At 39.5% G+C, this 18369-nt stretch overlaps 1 protein-coding gene across 1 annotated transcript in view; it reads left to right on the top strand.

Annotated features, from left to right (window-relative positions):
- Nucleotides 1–18369, top strand: part of tmem131 (transmembrane protein 131) — a 181371-nt gene that overhangs the window by 114380 nt on the left and 48622 nt on the right. Inside the window, 9 exon segments of the mRNA XM_033023248.1 lie at nt 1444–1594; nt 1682–1738; nt 2790–2851; nt 2946–3054; nt 4901–5009; nt 7061–7214; nt 12042–12212; nt 15322–15432; nt 15532–15666. Of these exon segments, the coding sequence (XP_032879139.1) occupies nt 1444–1594; nt 1682–1738; nt 2790–2851; nt 2946–3054; nt 4901–5009; nt 7061–7214; nt 12042–12212; nt 15322–15432; nt 15532–15666 (1059 nt within the window).

Below are 18369 nucleotides of genomic sequence, written 5' to 3'. Positions count from 1 at the left end.
AGATGGATAAAAATTCTGGAGGAACTTAGCAGGACAGGCAGCATCTCTAGAGAGAAGGAATGGGTGACATTTTGGTCGAGACCCATAGACATTCTGAAGAAGGGTCTCGACCCGAAACATCACCCATTCCTTCTCTCTAGAGATGCTGCCTGTCCTGCTGAGTTACTCCAGCATTTTATGTCTCTCATGATGTACCTTACTGTTTTGCCAGCACTACATCTGCATTCTACTACTGGTCTAAATAAATCTGATCTAAATAAACTGTACTGATCCAAATAAATGAGTGGGTAGAGGCATGGACGTCTCAGGATCTGCTTCCAGGCGATTTGAAATATTAATCATAAATGAGTTCAATATTAATCATAAATGAGAGAAACTTTTTGCCAGTTTATTTTTAAAGTTTTACCGGAATCCAGGCAGCCACAGAGCAGAGCCTCTGTTAATGAATTTTCCTCCTCATTATATCATTTTGTCATCCATATCTGGGTGATTGAACTTTCTATAATAATTTTAGCAGGTAGAGAAAATGGGAGGAACTCTTGGGTAACCAATGGTGTGATTGTGCAGTCTAATTTGTTCATTTGGTGAGTTTATTTGGGTTGTATTACATAGAGGGCTAGTGTTTTTCCAACAACAGTGGTGTCTTCAAACGCATACCACAACAGAACATTGATATTTGAATGCCATGGAGGAAATGTCCAAGATTATACCAGCAAAAAATGATCACGAGGTCTTCAGAGTGCTCAGGCACTTTTCACAAGTCAGCTGCTGAACTTGACAAATCTAAAATGAGTCTCTAGTTTAGTGTTAGGATTATGTCAATGTGTTTGCATATTGATACATTACAAAACATAAAACACTGAATTTGAATCTCATTTTAAAGACTGTCTAAATCTGGTATTTGGTTATCCTATGTACATTTTAAATAGCCCAAAATTGAAAGTCATTTATATGTCAGGAGGAATTGACAGCTGGAACTTTCCAAGGGATTTTTGCTGATCTTGCTCTGTTCCTGGTTGCTAGATTAAGTAGGCATTTTGAATTGGATTTTGAGTGGAGTAAGGAATGCATTGTTAACTTGGGCCAGATAGTCAATACTGAATTACATTGGTATGTTAGCCTGCATGTGTTTAACCACAGTTCACTTGGGACATCTGAAAGTACAAAACGGTTCAACAACTCTTTCTCTAGCTAAAACTTAATCAAATTGAATTGAAATTGTTTGTTTAAAATGAATGAAATTACCTTTCCAAAAAAACATAAAAAACGCCTGTGTTGCATTTTTGTCTTCAGAAATAATCCTGAGCATGTAGTTGCTATGAATGCAGGGAGAGTGGGGCGGGGGGGGGGTCATCTTCATGAAGTATGATTTTAAATTTCTTCGCTACCTCTTCCTTTGTATATAATTCATTAACCATTTATTATTATTTTTCTTTTTAATAGGAGATTCCACCTTATGAAACAAAAGCTGTGATGCGAGCCAGTTTTTCTTCAAGAGAAGCAGATAATCACACAGCTTTTATCAGAATAAAAACAAATGCATCAGACAATACAGAGTTTCTTATTTTACCTGTGGAGGTGGAAGTTACAACAGGTGAATCAAATAGATATTTCCTCCCATATTCTTTCAATTTCTAATGTTGAATCTTTTGGATTGAAATACAATTTATTCTCATTACAGCACCTGGAATTTACTCCTCAACAGAAATGTTAGATTTTGGTACATTACGATCACAAGGTGAGCTTCTACAAGTTTATAACATAAATTTATTAACTACTACAACATTAAATATTGATGATCTGCTCTGTACCCCTGCCACTAAACACATGCTGGACCATTTGTCCATGTCTTCACTGTAAATTTTCAGTGCTTTATCTTTTTAATCTGTAATTTCAATTATTTTACACTTGTGAAGGAAACATTTCTCAAGACCTGTAAACCAACTATGTTGGACTCCATCAACGTAGCTTTATAAGGGGCATAAAAACTGCACTTGGACAGGCCAGTTTACAACCAGAATATCTCTGGTTGTATAGTTTGCATTCTTCCAACATTATTGTCAGTCTTTTTCTAGTTTGAAGTGTGGTTTTTCACTCTTTATGTACTGTTTCTGTAGCTGCTCTGTTAAAGTAAAATTGAAATCACAGTATATTCAGCAAAGTTCTGCCTCTCAATGGATTATGCTGGGTGTTGGGAGGGAATTTCAGTGTCCGCCATACTAATTTTATTGTTTGGGCAGTACAAGGGAAATAGTCGTACGACATGGAAGCAGTCCCTTTGGCCCAATTTGCCCATGCTAACCAACATACCCCATCTACACATCCCACCAGCCTGCCCTTGGCCCATATCCTTCTAAACATTTCCTATCCATGTACCTGTCCAAATGTCTTTTAAAAGTTGTGATAATACCTGCCTCAACTACCTCTGGCAGTTCGTTCCATATACCCACCACCCTATGTGGAAAAGTAGTCCATCAGGTTCCTTTTAAATCTTTCCCGTCTTCCCTTAACCTATGTCACCTGGTTCTTTATTCCCTTGCCCTTGGGGAAAAGGCTCTATGCATTTACCCTATCTATTCCTTTATTATTTTGTTTTGTCAGGTGTATAAGATCATCAGGGGAATAGATAATGCTCGCAGATTGTTTTGTCTTCTGGTGAGCATTGGATGCAGCATGCTCTCCATTTGGATTGGGGAAGAGAAATATTGCTTTATTTGTTCATTTTTTAATTAGCGTTCTGCTAGTACGTGTGGAGCAGCAAAATATCTAATCGTGTTGTTTCTCCGCAGATCTTCCAAAAGTTTTAAACCTTCATTTATTAAATTCAGGAGCAAAAGATGTACCAATAACAGTAAGCTCTTATTTTGCCATGACTTCAGACTAAAATTATGCATTCATTTGTATATTTTTGCTTTGTGACTAATGTATATTGGTTTGGTTTTTAGAGTATTAAACCATCTTCACCAAATGAAGCTGTTACGGTAGACTTTAAACCAATTACACTGAAGGCATCAGAAACAAAATATACCAAAGTCGCAAGTATTATATTTGATGGTAAGTAAATTCAGTAATATTTTAACCAAACCTGTTCAAGTGTTGAACATGCATATTGTCACGCAGGATCATCTGAACTGTGTAATAATCTATATAACATTTTATATGACAATGAAGATGTGGATCACAGAAATGACCGGGAGACTACATCTAGAAAAAATAAGGCTTGTCTTGACTGACAAACCAGATCAATTTTCCAAAATATCATCTCCTTTTAGTGAATTTCTTCAACAACATAATGGTTGAACACAAACTCAAAACTGACCCTAGGGTCAGGTGAGCGGGCGTATGGAAGGGCAGTGGGATATATCTCCGCTTCTTTCACTTCTTTGTTAGTTCTTTTTTTTTCCGTGTCTTTCTCGAAATTCTTTCTTTTTTTTCTTTTCTTCTCTTTTTCCCTTTTTTCCTTTTTCTTTTTTTCCGATTTAGTTATTAGTTTATAACTGAAGCAGTACGAAAATTGTATAATTGTTATGTCGATTATTTTCTCTTTGTACAATTGCTTCTAATAAAAAATAAAAAAATAAAAAAAAACATTTTATATGTACAGATGAAGGCTTAGAGTCATTGAGTGATACAGTGTAGAAACAGGCCCTTCGGCCCAATGCACCCACACCGGCCAGCAATGTCCCAGCTACCCTAGTCCCACCTGTCTGCACTTGGTCCATATCCCTCCAAACCTGTCCTATCCATGTGCCTGCCAGACTGTTTCTTAAATGATGGGATAGTCCCAGCCTCAACTACCTCCTCTGGCAGCTTGTTCCATGCACCCATTACCCTCTGTGTGAAAAAGTTATCCCTCGGATTCCTATTAAATCTTTTCCCCTTCACCTTGAACCTATGTCCACTGGTCCTCGATTCTGGGTAAAAGGCTCTGTGCACCTACCCGATCTATTCCTCTCATGATTTTATATACCTCTATATAAGATCTCCCCTCATCCTCCTATGTTCCAGAGAATAGAGACCCAGCTTACTTAACCTCTCCCTATAGCTCACACCTTCTAGTCCTGGCAACATCCTTGTAAAATATCGTCAGAGTCAAGAATGCGAGCGAGAGTAACTCAATAGTAACTCAGCAGGTCAGACAGCATCACTGGAGGCTACCAATCAGTTTGAAGAAGGGTCCAAACTCTAAACGTCACCTGTTCATATCTTCAAGAGATGCTGTCTGATGCTCTGAGTTACTCCACAACTTTTCCCTTTTATTGTAAACCAGCATCTGCAGTTTCTTGTCTACTGAATTACGCAGCATGGGAATTGACTATTTGGCTAATTGTGTTTAGAGTTGGCACTTTTAAAGGAAATGACTTCCTTGCCCAATCCCCCAAATGCTTTTCCATGTATGTGTATAGTTCCTCTTTGAAAACCCCCTTTCATTCTGCTTGTATTTTTTTCATGAAGTATATACCTAAAAATCATGTTATGCTCAAAATCTATCTTTGCTGCACACAAAACTATGGTTTAAACATAACACCAGTAGGAATTGTTCTCCCACTCATCTTTCACACTTGACGTGTTTTTGAACTCTACTAAATATCTAATCCATCCCCTTTCTGTTTTTCCTTCTCTGCTTGGAGAGAAATTTCAAGCACATACATTTTTGAAAACGGTAATTAAATTGGAGGTTGAAGGTTTTGATCATTAAACCGAATCACATTTAGAATTTGAAGAATTTTATGAAGGTAGTGTGGTTGATTTGTGTCAAATGTGTCAGGTTTTCGAAATGAACAAATCAAATTCACAAATTGAATTAAGTGGTTTATATCCTGCAAACTAAGGGATACGGGAAATGTGCTAACAAAAAAGTCTGATTATAATTAAAAAGTTGCTTTGTATTTAATTTCAGCTTCAAAAGCAAAAAGAACATTGCAATTTTCTGGGAAAATAACTGTGAAAGCGAAAGAGAAAACATATTCAAAACTTGAAATTCCATATCAGGCTGAGGTGTTAGAAGGGTAAGTCTGAATCTTTCAGTCTTGTTAGTGATTGATGTTGTTCAAAAGAGCAGTAAAAATTGATTTTTTTCCCCCCACTTCAAACAGAAATCACCAATAATTGGAGCAAAAAAAAATGCTGCCCATGCTGGAAATCTCAAATAAAGCACTGGATGCACTAATTATTTGAGACATCAGACCTGGAAAAGGGAGTAGACATGCAGGTTTTAAACTACAGAGGGAGAGAGAAGAGAGGTGAAAGGTTGCTGACCAAAGTTGTCATGGTAGCAATTGCTTAAAAACTGGATGTTGGAGATGAGAGAAAAATGAGATCAATTATAGCTCTCGGGGCTAACGGAATCAGGAACGGGGTACTGATTCTTGGGGAGAAAGCAGGAACGGGGTACTGATTCTGAATGATCAGCCATGATCATATTGAATGGCAGTGCTGGCTCGAACGGTGGAATGATCTACTCCTACACTTATTTTCTATTTTTCTAATTGAAAGGACCATTCACGTCCATGAAGTTGTCCTCAGACTGAAGACGAGGTGCTACTCTTTGGGCTTGCGGTAATCGTTGTTGGTGTAGTGTAGGAGGCCAAAGATACAGTGGTGAGAATGTGAATGGGATAGAGAACTGGGGGCTCAGCATCATACTGGCAGACTGAATCAGAATCAGATTTTATTCGCCAATAATGTTTCCAAAGCAGTCAACCTACATTTGGCTTCTCCACTGTAGAAGAGGCCATATTGTGAGTATTGAACGAATACACTAAACTAGAAGAAAGGCTGAATAGGTCCCTGGATGCTGGAAGGGAAGAAATAAAAAGGACAAGCATCTCCTTGCAGTTTCAAGGGAAGGTGATGAGATGGGGGGTTGTAAAGGTGGTCCAGAGGTTCAAGGAGGTCATGGTCCCTTTGGAAAGGGGGGGGGGGGGGGGGGGGGGGTTGTGATGGGCACAAGTGTCTGGTGGTGGAGTATGATTGAAAGCAGCAGAAATTGTGAAGGATTATCTGTTGAATGTAAAATCATGAAGACATACGACACACACAAGTTTTTTTTATTCCTGTATCCTTGCCGGTCCCATAGCTAATCTTGATTAAGAAAAGAAGAAGGGTTAATGCGGGGTACATTTACCTTGAACTTGAATGCCCTCTGACCCTGGAATTATCTTCTATGTACTCATGAATGAGTCCCATTAATCCGGCATTCCCTATACATGCTTTCTTTAATGCCTTGATGGTCATTTATCTTTTAGTCATTTAAAGGCATTGAATCATCTTGTCTTCCAAGAAAATATTAATTCAGCTTATGGCTCTTCACCATTCCACTGCCAGTTGTGTTTCCATCTGTCTGGTTTACTTTCTTACTTTGACCTAACACACCACCTTCCAGATGCACTTTCACACCTACCCCGAACAAGGTTTTGGTCAGCCATCTTTTTATTCCACTTTCAGTACGATTGGCTTTCTGCAAAGTGTCTTGAGATTTTACTATGGTAAATATGAATGTAGTCATAGAGCCCTTGAGTCAAAGAATAAAATGTTCCAATGACCTCATGTCCAATCTTCTCTTGTTCTCTCCTGGGTGTGTGTAAATTTGAACTGGGGGTGAAGGCATCTTTTTGTGCAGCAAGTGTTATGTGAAGGACTAAAGTTTAGCTTGTTTTTAAAGATGGATGTAGTTTATTGAGGTGCTAATGTAATGAAGTCAAGACAGAACTGTTCACAACTATGCATTGCATTTACAGTATTTAAAATGCATTTGAAAGGTAACTCCTGCCAGAAATCTAACAATCCAGGAGTTATTTGAGTGCTTTTTGCAGAAACTAGAAATGCCCAATGGATCTGCATTAGTAACCAGAATGTGGATTTCAATCTGGCACCATGTCATCAACTGTTACAGTACTTATTGCTAATCTATAGGATGTTTTTTTTTTTTAAATTTGGGTCTTTCCCAATACAGTAAGAATCTCTTCCAAGATACAGCTCACATTAAAATCAAAATAACAAATTAAAGTAACGAATATTGCCTTGAGATTATATAAAAAGCTTTTTATGTGATTCGCAGGTACTTAGGATATGATCATGCAGCAACACTCTTTCATATCAGGGACAGTCCCACAGATCCAGTGGAGAGGCCAATATATCTAACAAATACATTCAGTTTTCCAATTATTATACACAATGTTTCTTTACCGGAGGATGCAAAGACGATGTTCAAGGTAACAATGATTATCTTAATCATGCTGTCAAGTATTTTTGTAGTGTATTGCATTATAATTAATTTATTAGCCAAGTATGTAAAAACATACAAAGAATTTGATTTGCCATAAAGCCACACCAATAAAGCAACAAGGCACACAACATAAAAAATTAACATAAACATCCACCATAGCGCACTGTGATTATCTTCTTTCCTCCTTTTCCCCCGCGGTCAGGGTAGTCGAACCATCCGCAGTTGGGGGCGATCGATGCTCCCGCAGCCGGCGATCAAAGCTCCCGCATCAGGGCAATCGAAGCTCCCCAAATCGGGGTGGTCGAAACTCCCCCAATCGGGGTGGTCGAAACTCCTGCCGTTGGAGCTCCCGAAGTTGATCTTTGACCAAGAGGCCGTGAGCTTCATGATATTAAGTCCACAGGCTCCCACGGTTGTAGCTCCCGAAGTTGGTCCCTGACAAAGGGAATACAAGCTCCACGATATTAAGTCCACAGGCTCCCACGGTTGGAGCTTCCGAAGTCGATCCCCAGCAAAGGGACCGCCAGCTGCACGATGTTAGGCCGCAGTGCGGACGGAGATATGATACGGAAAAAGTCGCATCTCCGTCGAGGAAAGAGAGAAAAAAAAGCTTCCCACACCCCCCACATAATACAAAACTAAAGATACACTAAACCATACATTTAACAACAGACTAAAAACAACAAAAGAAGAAAAGGACAAGACAGACTGTTACCGAGGCTGCCATCTTATGGCGTCACCCGGTGGTACGATGTTTGCATGTGTTATCTGGGTTGTTTTTCGAGCAATGAATTCCAGATGTAATTAGAGTCTTGATCCAGGTATAGTTGAGAACTGAATGGGAGGAGTAAGAGAAGACCATCATCATATTTAAAAATGTAGTATCAATGAACTGCAATAAAATGTTAATTGGCATAAAGGAAGAGGGTTGGTACCAAGACATCCGCAAATCGGACAGTTGCTCCAGGACCTCCTTGGTGCTTTGTTCTAGATCTATCTTCACATCTTGAGTTGCTGCCTTTATAATGTTTGCTGATTGCACATATTAAATCTTTTCAAAAAATTGAACGTATCAGGCACGGTAATGTTCAAAAACTTGTATGAAAGTAACATGAAACTTTAGAGATACAGCGCGGAAACAGGCCCTCAACCCACCGAGTCAGCGGTGAACAGTGATTCTTCCCCCCCCCCCCCCCCCCCCCCCCCCCACGGAACACTAACGCTATCCTACACACTAGGGACAATTTTCTATTTTACATAAGTCAATTATCCGACAAACCTGTACGTCTCCGGAATGTGGGAGGCAACCGGAGCACACAGAGAAAATCCATGCGGTCACAGTGAGAACGTACAAAATCCGTACAGATAGCACCCGTAGTCGGGGTCAAACCCGGGTCTCTGGCGCTGTAAAGCAGCAGCTCTGCCATTATCCCTCTGTGCCATCTTAAGAAACACTAAAGCACACCAATGCAGGCAATGATTTGCTCCAAGAAGAAAATTGAATCATACCCCTTTGATTTTGGTGATAATATTATCACTCAATCCCTCAGTAAAAACTTCCTGCGTAGTTGCTGTTGTAAGCTGTATATACACTTTAGCTGCTTGGTATGGTCAGAGGATGGGCATTCTCTGTTGAGTCATTCGTCTAATTACTGAAAATCTTCCTGTCATCTACACAACAAAAGTTAGGAGTGCGACCTGGATGATGACAACTCTTGTCATCCAGGTAGGGGAGAACCAGTGGATGTGGTATATCTGGACTTCCAGAAGGCTTTCGACAAGGTCCCACATAAGAGATTAGTATACAAACTTAAAGCACACGGCATTGGGGGTTCAGTATTGATGTGGATAGAGAACTGGCTGGCAAACAGGAAGCAAAGAGTAGGAGTAAACGGGTCCTTTTCACAATGGCAGGCAGTGACTAGTGGGGTACCGCAAGGCTCAGTGCTGGGACCCCAGCTATTTACAATATATATTAATGATCTGGATGAGGGAATTGAAGGCAATATCTCCAAGTTTGCGGATGACACTAAGCTGGGGGGCAGTGTTAGCTCTGAGGAGGATGCTAGGAGACTGCAAGGTGACTTGGATAGGCTGGGTGAGTGGGCAAATGTTTGGCAGATGCAGTATAATGTGGATAAATGTGAGGTTATCCATTTTGGTGGCAAAAACAGGAAAGCAGACTATTATCTAAATGGTGGCCGACTAGGAAAAAGGGAGATGCAGCGAGACCTGGGTGTCATGGTACACCAGTCATTGAAAGTAGGCATGCAGGTGCAGCAGGCAGTGAAGAAAGCGAATTAATGGTATGTTAGCTTTCATAGCAAAAGGATTTGAGTATAGGAGCAGGGAGGTTCTACTGCAGTTGTACAGGGTCTTGGTGAGACCACACCTGGAGTATTGCGTACAGTTTTGGTCTCCAAATCTGAGGAAGGACATTATTGCCATAGAGGGAGTGCAGAGAAGGTTCACCAGACTGATTCCTGGGATGTCAGGACTGTCTTATGAAGAAAGACTGGATAGACTTGGTTTATACTCTCTAGAATTTAGGAGATTGAGAGGGGATCTTATAGAAACTTATAAAATTCTTAAGGGGTTAGACAGGCTAGATGCAGGAAGATTGCTCCCGATGTTGGGGAAGTCCAGGACAAGGGGTCACAGCTTAAGGATAAGGGGGAAATCCTTTAAAACCGAGATGAGAAGAACTTTTTTCACACAGAGAGTGGTGAATCTCTGGAACTCTCTGCCACAGAGGGTAGTCGAGGCCAGTTCATTGGCTATATTTAAGAGGGAGTTAGATGTGGCCCTTGTGGCTAAGGCGATCAGAGGGTATGGAGAGAAGGCAGGTACGGGATACTGAGTTGGATGATCAGCCATGATCATATTGAATGGCGGTGCAGGCTCGAAGGGCCGAATGGCCTACTCCTGCACCTAATTTCTATGTTTCTATGTTCTATGTTTCTATTAATTTTTAAGATATTTGGCATTCAAAGTAGCTCACTCGATTGCCATATCCCTCCAACTCAGATTTTGGGAGTTCCTTCAATATATGGACTGCAGTGATATACAGTGCCCTCTATAATGTTTGGGACAAAGACCCATCAATTATTTATTTGCCTCTGTACTCCACAATTTGAGATTTGTAATACAAAAAATCACATGTGGTTAAAGTGCACATTGTCAGATTTTATTAAAGGCCATTTTTATACATTTTGGTTTCACCATGTAGAAATTACAGCTGTGTTTATAGATACTCACCCCATTTCAGGGCGCCATAATGTTTGGGACACATGGCTTCATTTGTAATTGCTCAGGTGTGTTTAATTGCTTCCTTAATGCAGCTATGAGATAGCTCTCAGCACCTAGTCTTTCCTCCAGTCTTTCCATCACCGTTGGAAACCTTTATTGCTGTTTATCAACATGAGGACCAAAGTTGTGCCAATGAAAGTCAAAGAAGCCATTATGAGACTGAGAAACAAGAATAAAACTGTTAGAGACATCAGCCAAACCTTAGTCTTACCAAAATCAACTGGTGAGCTCACTGGTGAGCTCACTAATCGCAAAGGGACTGGCCAAGTAAGACCTCCACAGCTGATGACAGAAGAATTCTCTCTATAATAAAGAAAAATCCCCAAACATCTGTCCGACAGATCAGAAACACTCTTCAGAAGTCAGGAGTGGATTTGTCAATGACCACGATCCGCAGAAGACTGCATGAACAGAAATACAGAGGCTACACTGTAAGATGCAAACCACTGGTTAGCCCGATAAAAAAGGGTGGCCAGATTACAGTTTGCCAAGAAGTACTTAAAAGAGCAACCACAGTTCTGGAAAAAGGTCTTGTGGACAGATGTAATGAAGATTAACTTATATCAGAGTGATGGCAAGAGTAAAGTATGGAGGAGAGAAGGAACTGCCCAAAATCCAAAGCATACCATCTCATCTGTGAAACACGGTGGTGGGGGTGTTATAGCCTGGGCATGTATGGCTGCTGAAGGTACTGGCTCACTTATTGTCATTGATGATATAACTGCTGATGGTAGTAGCATAATGAATTCTGAAATGTAAATCTGCTCCTATCTGCTCAAGTACAAACAAATGCCTCAAAACCCATTGGCCGGCAGTTCATTCTACAGCAAGACAATGATCACAAACATACTGCTAAAGCAACAAAGGAGTTTTTCAAAGCTAAAAAAATGGTCAATTCTTGAGTGGCCAAGTCAATCACCCGATTTGAACCCAATTGAGTATGCCTTTTATATGCTGAAGAGAAAATTGAAGGGGACTCGCCCCCAAAACAAGCATAAGATGAAGATGGCTGCAATCCAGGCCTGGCAGAGCATCACCAGAGAAGACACCCAGCAACTGGTGATGTCCATGAATCGCAGACTTCAAGCAGTCATTGCATGCAAAGGATACGCAACAACATACTAAACATGACCACATTCATTTACATGACATTGCTGTGTCCCAAACATTATGGTGTCCAGAAATGGGGGGACTATGTATAAACACTGCTGTAATTTCCACATGGTGAAACCAAATTGTATAAAAATGGCCTTGATTAAAATCTGACAATGTGCACTTTAACCACATGTGATATTTTGTATTACAAATCTGATATTGTGGAGTACAGAGGCAAATAAATAAATGATGGGTCTTGTCCCAAACATCATGGAAGGCATTGTAAGCGTCGGACCAGCACTTCCAGTGGGACAATTAAGGATAGCCAATGTGTTGCCAGTAATGTGTAATTCAAGAGCATCTATTTTCTGCAAAGATTAAACTGTGACCTATTTTCCCTTTCTTGCAGATTAAAAACTTCAGCACACCAGTTTCTGTTCCGCCACACAAAGCACTCTATATATTCTCTCTCCTTTTCACGGCGACCACTTCCTCCATTCATATAGACAGCAACATCCTGCTCATTACAAATGCATCAAAATTCCATTTGCCTGTTCGAGCCTACACGGGGTTTTTAGATGTAAGTATACAAGTGGAAACAAATTGTGTGAAAACGTGGATGATGACATTTCTAATGAAGTTCAGTTGACTGAAAACAAGGTATATTTATGTACTACTAAGTGGGTTTTAGGTTACATCAATTATGTTTTCTATTCTGCACAATTTAAGAACAGTATTCAAACTAATAAATATATTTTTTAATGATTTTGTTTTGCATATTTTAAAGATGTCTTTGAAAGTTGATGTTTCAATTTTGCTTCTATTTGATTTTGTTAAAAAAAAAAAGAAGAGCCTTGGAGCTCACCCCTTATGCTAATAGTTAATAGTCTTACATTTTCCGTTAGGCTATATTTTACTGTTACTGCAGTGTCCGTTTGCTTAGTCTATCATTATGCCACATGTATAATCTGTGTTTTGCATTTTTTTTGTTTTGAGCACACACAATGTTTTAAGCAGGGTGATGACTACCCATTCTAGATGTCATGGGGAATTGACTGTTGGAGAAAGGGAAATAATGGCTGGTTTGGATAATTGAGAATTGGTGAGGGTCTTGAAGGATTCTCAAGGTGGAAGGATACCTAAATAATTGGATAAAGAATATGCATGGGATGACACTGGGCAAGATTAAGGAAAAACCCAAAACATGTTAGCATATAGTGAGTAAAAAGATAACCAGAGAATGAATAAGGCCTATCAGGAACCTAAGTAGTGTTCATGGACGAAAACTGTGAGGTATGAAATGAATATTTCTCACCTGTGTTCATTGTGGAGGATGACATTGAAGTTGGAAAATTTAGGATGAGGCTAGTGGAATTCTGGATCAAATTACCATCGACAACTGTTAAATGTCTTAGCAGACTTGAAGGCAGATAAAGCCCTAGAACGACAGTGGACGACAGATGGCACAATGGGCTAAGTGTTCGGCTGGCAACCGGAAGGTAGCTGGTTCGAATCCCGCTTGGAGTGCATACTGTCGTTGTGTCCTTGGGCAAGACACTTCACCCACCTTTGCCTGTGTGTGTCCTTGGGCAAGACACTTCACCCACCTTTGCCTGTGTGTGTGAATGTAATTATGTGAAGCACTTTGGGGTCAATGCAAGTTGACTAAAAATGTGCTATATAAATAAAGAAATTTAATTTAATTTAATCTAGAACAGGGGTTTGCAACCTTTTTCGTCCTGTTTACCCCCTGGCAACTTGAATAGCACATAATAATGTCATTTCACTTATTTATGAACAACTAATGATGAACAGATACCCATATACCAGAACCAAACAGTCAGTCAAAGAGTCAAAATATGTACAAATCCAGAATCAGCAAATTTACCCCCTGGGGAAACCCTTGTCCTAGAATCTGATGAGATATATTCAAGGTTGCGATGGAAGGTCAAGAAAAGACTAATTGGGATCTGACCTATTTTCATACTACCTTTGGCCACCAAAGAGGTGCCAGAAAGCTGAAGGAGAGTCAAAGTGGTACCTTTATTCAAGAAGAGCCGCTGGGGATAAGACAGGTGATTGCTGACCTTTGAATAAGAAGTCAGTGGTTGGGAAATTATTGGAAAAAATCAGATTAGAATAGAAAAATCTCATCAAATTAAATGCGATTAGATTGACAAAATTAATCTGCATGTGGAGAGGCAGGGATTAATCAGAAAATCAACACTTCTTTAAAGGCAAGTCCTATTTGACTCGTCTGATTGAAATTGATGTGTCAAGGAGGATTGGTTGGTTCATGTAGTCCACATAGTGTTCATTAATCTCTGAATCGCTGGAACTCTCTGCCACAGAAGGTAGTAGAGGCCAGTTCATTGGCTATATTTAAGAGGGAGTTAGATGTGGCCCTTGTGGCTAAAGGGATCGGGGTATGGAGAGAAGGCAGGTACAAGATACTGAGTTGGATGATCAGCCATGATCATATTGAATGGCGGTGCAGGCTCAAAGGGCCGAATGGCCTACACCTGCACCTATTTTCTATGTTTCTATTAACATCCCACTTAGTGAACTGATCCAAAAGTTATAAACCAAGACACAACCTGGCAAATTGGATTTAAAGTTGGCTTGATGATGAAACCAGAGAGTGATTGTTGAATGTTTTGTTAAATTGAAAACTTTGCTGGGATCCTTACTTTAGGCATTCATAATCTGAATGTAGGAGATATGATGATTAAATTCAGATAATTCTAGTGATGTCCATGATCGTGAGGAGAATCGTCCTGGTTGCAGAATGATGATCAGTTGGTAGAATGGGCAGTGAAATGGCAAGTGGCATTTAATGCTGGAAAAAAAAGAAGTAGATTTAAAAAAAATTAACCTAATATTAGATAAGGTGCTTAAGATGATATATGGGTTACTTACCATTCATCAACGGGAGATAGAATGAGAAAGGGAGGTGGGTTATGGTAAAACTATTGTTCGTTAATCCTCTGCTGGAGTCCGATGTGCAGTTCTTGTTGCCACACAATAGGAAAGATGTGATTACTTTGGAAGGGGTGATACTGACATTCACTGTTGCATGTGTGTGTGTTTTAGCTATGAGGAGATGCATGATAGTCTGGATTTGTTTTCTTTGGAGCATTGAAGGCTGAGGGTATGATCAAAATAAGTTGTGTGCAGTTATGAGAAGCTTGGGTAAATAATGAGAAACTCGTGAGATTTTGGAAACAATTAGATGAGCAGCATGCCGCAGAAGGCTGCAGGCAGGAGCAAGTGGTGGGAAAGGGGAGTAACAGAGAGGTATTTTGTGGCCTGCATGGGAATGGTGGGCCAAAGGACCTGTTTTTATATGCTATATGATTCTAATTCTATATACATTAGTACATCTAGTAATGTAAAGTTTATTTTTAAACACATTCATGGTGCACCTATAACACTAGTTTTGCCTTTACATGAATCCAAAGCAGTTGCAATTACCATCGTACTGCCATGTTATAGTAGTGACTATATTCTGTTTTGAAGTGTGCTTTAGAATCCACTTCAAATAATGCTTGGAGATTTTTGTACTGGTTTGTTTGGTTTGTGTTTCTTAAAGATATAATTCATGAATCTAGATTTGAAATAGAATGGAATCTAACTATTTTTTTTATGGGTATTATAACTCTAAAGGAATAATTTTGTTATATTTGCAGTACTTTGTACTTCCTCCAAGTTTAGAGGACCGCATCATAGATTTTGGTGTTCTGAGTGCCATGGAAGAGGGCAATATTATTTTTATCATAATGAACAGCAATCCGATTGAGGTAATGTACCCCTTTTACAACAATTTTTAATTCCTACGAAAGTTGTGATACAATATTTCATTATTTATTGAGTGATTTTTTTTTTTTCCCTCCGTTTAGCTGGCAGTGAAAGCCTGGTATGTAGTAGGTGATGGCCTCAGCATAGAGCTGCTGATTGTAGAAAAAGGCAACAAAACAACAATAATTTCCAGCCTTGCTGATTTAGAAAAGTTATCTTCGACAGAACAGTCTTCTGTAAGTTATTTTTGATCCTACATGCCAGTTTCGTAAACGTTAATGGTTTATTTTGGCTGAATTTCCTTGCAGTATATATGTATAGTTCTGGTAGGATTGCAAGTTTACAATTCTGTTTTCTCCCAAATGGATTTAACATTTAATTTTACGCATTTCAAAAAATATTTATAAAGTATTTCAAATGCCTGTCCACCCATTATATTCTTATCCCAGTATCTCCTGCAATGGTACTTTTTCCATCATCGTATCCAGTACTGGCAACCGAAGTTTAAGTATTCCATGTCTGAAAATGGTTACTTTTTTCCTGCGCCCTATAAATATCTTAGCCCTAACATCAGCAGACACCCGTTTAAATAAGGTGGACTTCTTTTAAACAAACCCTGTATCAAAAATTGTCATATTGTAAAAATCTTATTTTGACAGAATCCTTATACCATTCCCACAGTAAATCTTAATATTTGCTTATGTTAACCTAATTAATTTGGATTAATTTGATACTGTCAGTGAATAGTGAAAAGGGCATTTGATGTACTTGCCTACATTGGCTGAGGCACGTATAAGAGTTGGGACATAATCTTGCAGTTATATGAAACATTGGTTGGACCACACTAGAGGATTGTGCACAGTTCTGATTGCCACACCATTGGAAGGATATGGTAGCAATAGAAGGAGTGCACGACAGGTACACCTGGATGTTTTGGTCTGAAGAAGGCCCCAATCAGAAATGTCACTTCTGGGGTCACAGCTTAAGGATAAGGGGGAAATCCTTTAAAACCGAGATGAGAAGAACTTTTTTCACACAGAGAGTGGTGAATCTCTGGAACTCCCTGCCACAGAGGGTAGTCGAGGCCAGTTCATTGGCTATATTTAAGAGGGAGTTAGATGTGGCCCTTGTGGCTAAGGGGATCAGAGGGTATGGAGAGAAGGCAGGTACGGGATACTGAGTTGGATGATCAGCCATGATCATATTGAATGGCGGTGCAGGCTCGAAGGGCCGAATGGCCTACTCCTGCACCTAATTTCTATGTTTCTATGTTCTATGTCACCTATCCATGTTCTCCAGAGATGCTGCCTGGCCTGCTGAGTTACTTCAGCACTTCAGTGTCTTTTTCATAAACCAGCACCTGCAGATCCTTGTATCTCTCTACCACACCAGGATGTTAGCTGGAATGGAGAGATTTTGTAGGCTAAATGCTAGAGTAACTCAGCGGGTCAGGCAGCATCTCTGGAGAAAATGGATAGGTGACATTTTGGTTCGGGACCCTGCTTCAGACTAATTGTTGGGGGGGAGGGGGGGGGGGGAGAAGAGAGAGACATATCACAAGAAAAGACCAGGACAAATCTGTGCTGGCAACAGATGACCTCGGGCAGGTTGATTCCCCGATAGGCCAGTTGTCTGGTATTTTGCTTTCAGTTCCTCCTTTCCTTTTCCCTCCCTGCCCCCTCTCTACCATCTGTCTGAAGAAGGGTCCCAACCCGAAATATCACCTATCTATATTCTCCTGAGTTACCACATGACCGGCACAGTTTCTCCAGCATTTTGTGCCCCTCTTGTTTTTGTTCATGGAAAGCTTAGTAATGTTAAATTCAGTGAAGTGTGCAATTTGATATGTATACACTTAATCAGTTAAAAGCTTTACAGGTTGAACATTCAGTTTTTTAAAGGATAGGGCTTAAAGAGTTATGGATTCACTGATGGGATTTGCAGTAAAAATGAAATCTTCTTTAGAATCCCAGTTGAATCGTTCTTCAGACCAATGGTGGAGACTTCCTTTAGCAATTAGATGGTTCAACATGGAAAAATTATTGACTTCTGTTTAATGTATCCTTGCCTGCAATGAGTGGATCAAAACAGGAATATTACAGTGCGGCTGAAGTGTTTTTTTTGTATTTTGTATCCTTTTAAATGACTAACCGTAAAGGAGAATAATTAAAGCTTGAAAGTAGATTTTGAAGTGTAATTAATGTCTAAAGAAAAAGTAGGAATTTTTTCGTCAAAATTAAAAAAAACTGGAGGCACTGTAAATTTGAAATAGAAAATGCTGGAAATATTAAACAACAAGGTGGTGTTATTCGAGGAAGAAAAATAGTTAATGTTTCGGTGTGAAGAGTATTCTTCAGGACTGGAAAAGTGAGTTGGCAATTTAGTTAAGTTGCAAAGATGATGAAATGGGGGGGCTGATAGGATGAAGGGAATGCCTTTGAAAGGAGGAAGAGGGTCGTTCTGAAGATGTGCTTGTGGTGTATACTCTTTATAACCCATTATCAGCATAGAATGTAGAATTATTGAAGACCATATTAATAATAATAATAATAAACTTTATTGCAGATTCAAGGTCCAGACAAGGGGCAACATTACATAAAAAATGCATTGCATATCAAATATCATAAATATATATAAAATCATGGTATATCACATAAAAACATCATAATTTATATTTAACAAAAACCCACAATACTTAAGTTACAAATCCATGATTAAAAGATGATCAATGTCCTACAACGAGACAACGATACCAGTGTCTCCACAACTGGGATTCGTAGCGTGTAGTGCTAACCCTTATGTTTGTCAAGGCCACAATAAGCACATGTTTAGAGTCATTTACCCTGCAAATGAATTTATACATGTGGTGTCTTAGGATAGCTTCTAAAGTACTGACTTCTGCAGCCACAAACATATTACTGGCACTACACCATCTAGAT

Source organism: Amblyraja radiata, chromosome 6, assembly GCF_010909765.2.
Source record: "Amblyraja radiata isolate CabotCenter1 chromosome 6, sAmbRad1.1.pri, whole genome shotgun sequence".
Lineage (NCBI taxonomy): Eukaryota > Metazoa > Chordata > Chondrichthyes > Rajiformes > Rajidae > Amblyraja > Amblyraja radiata.
The sequence above is the reverse complement of the archived record's forward strand: the minus strand, read 5'-3'. Positions and strand labels throughout refer to the sequence as shown.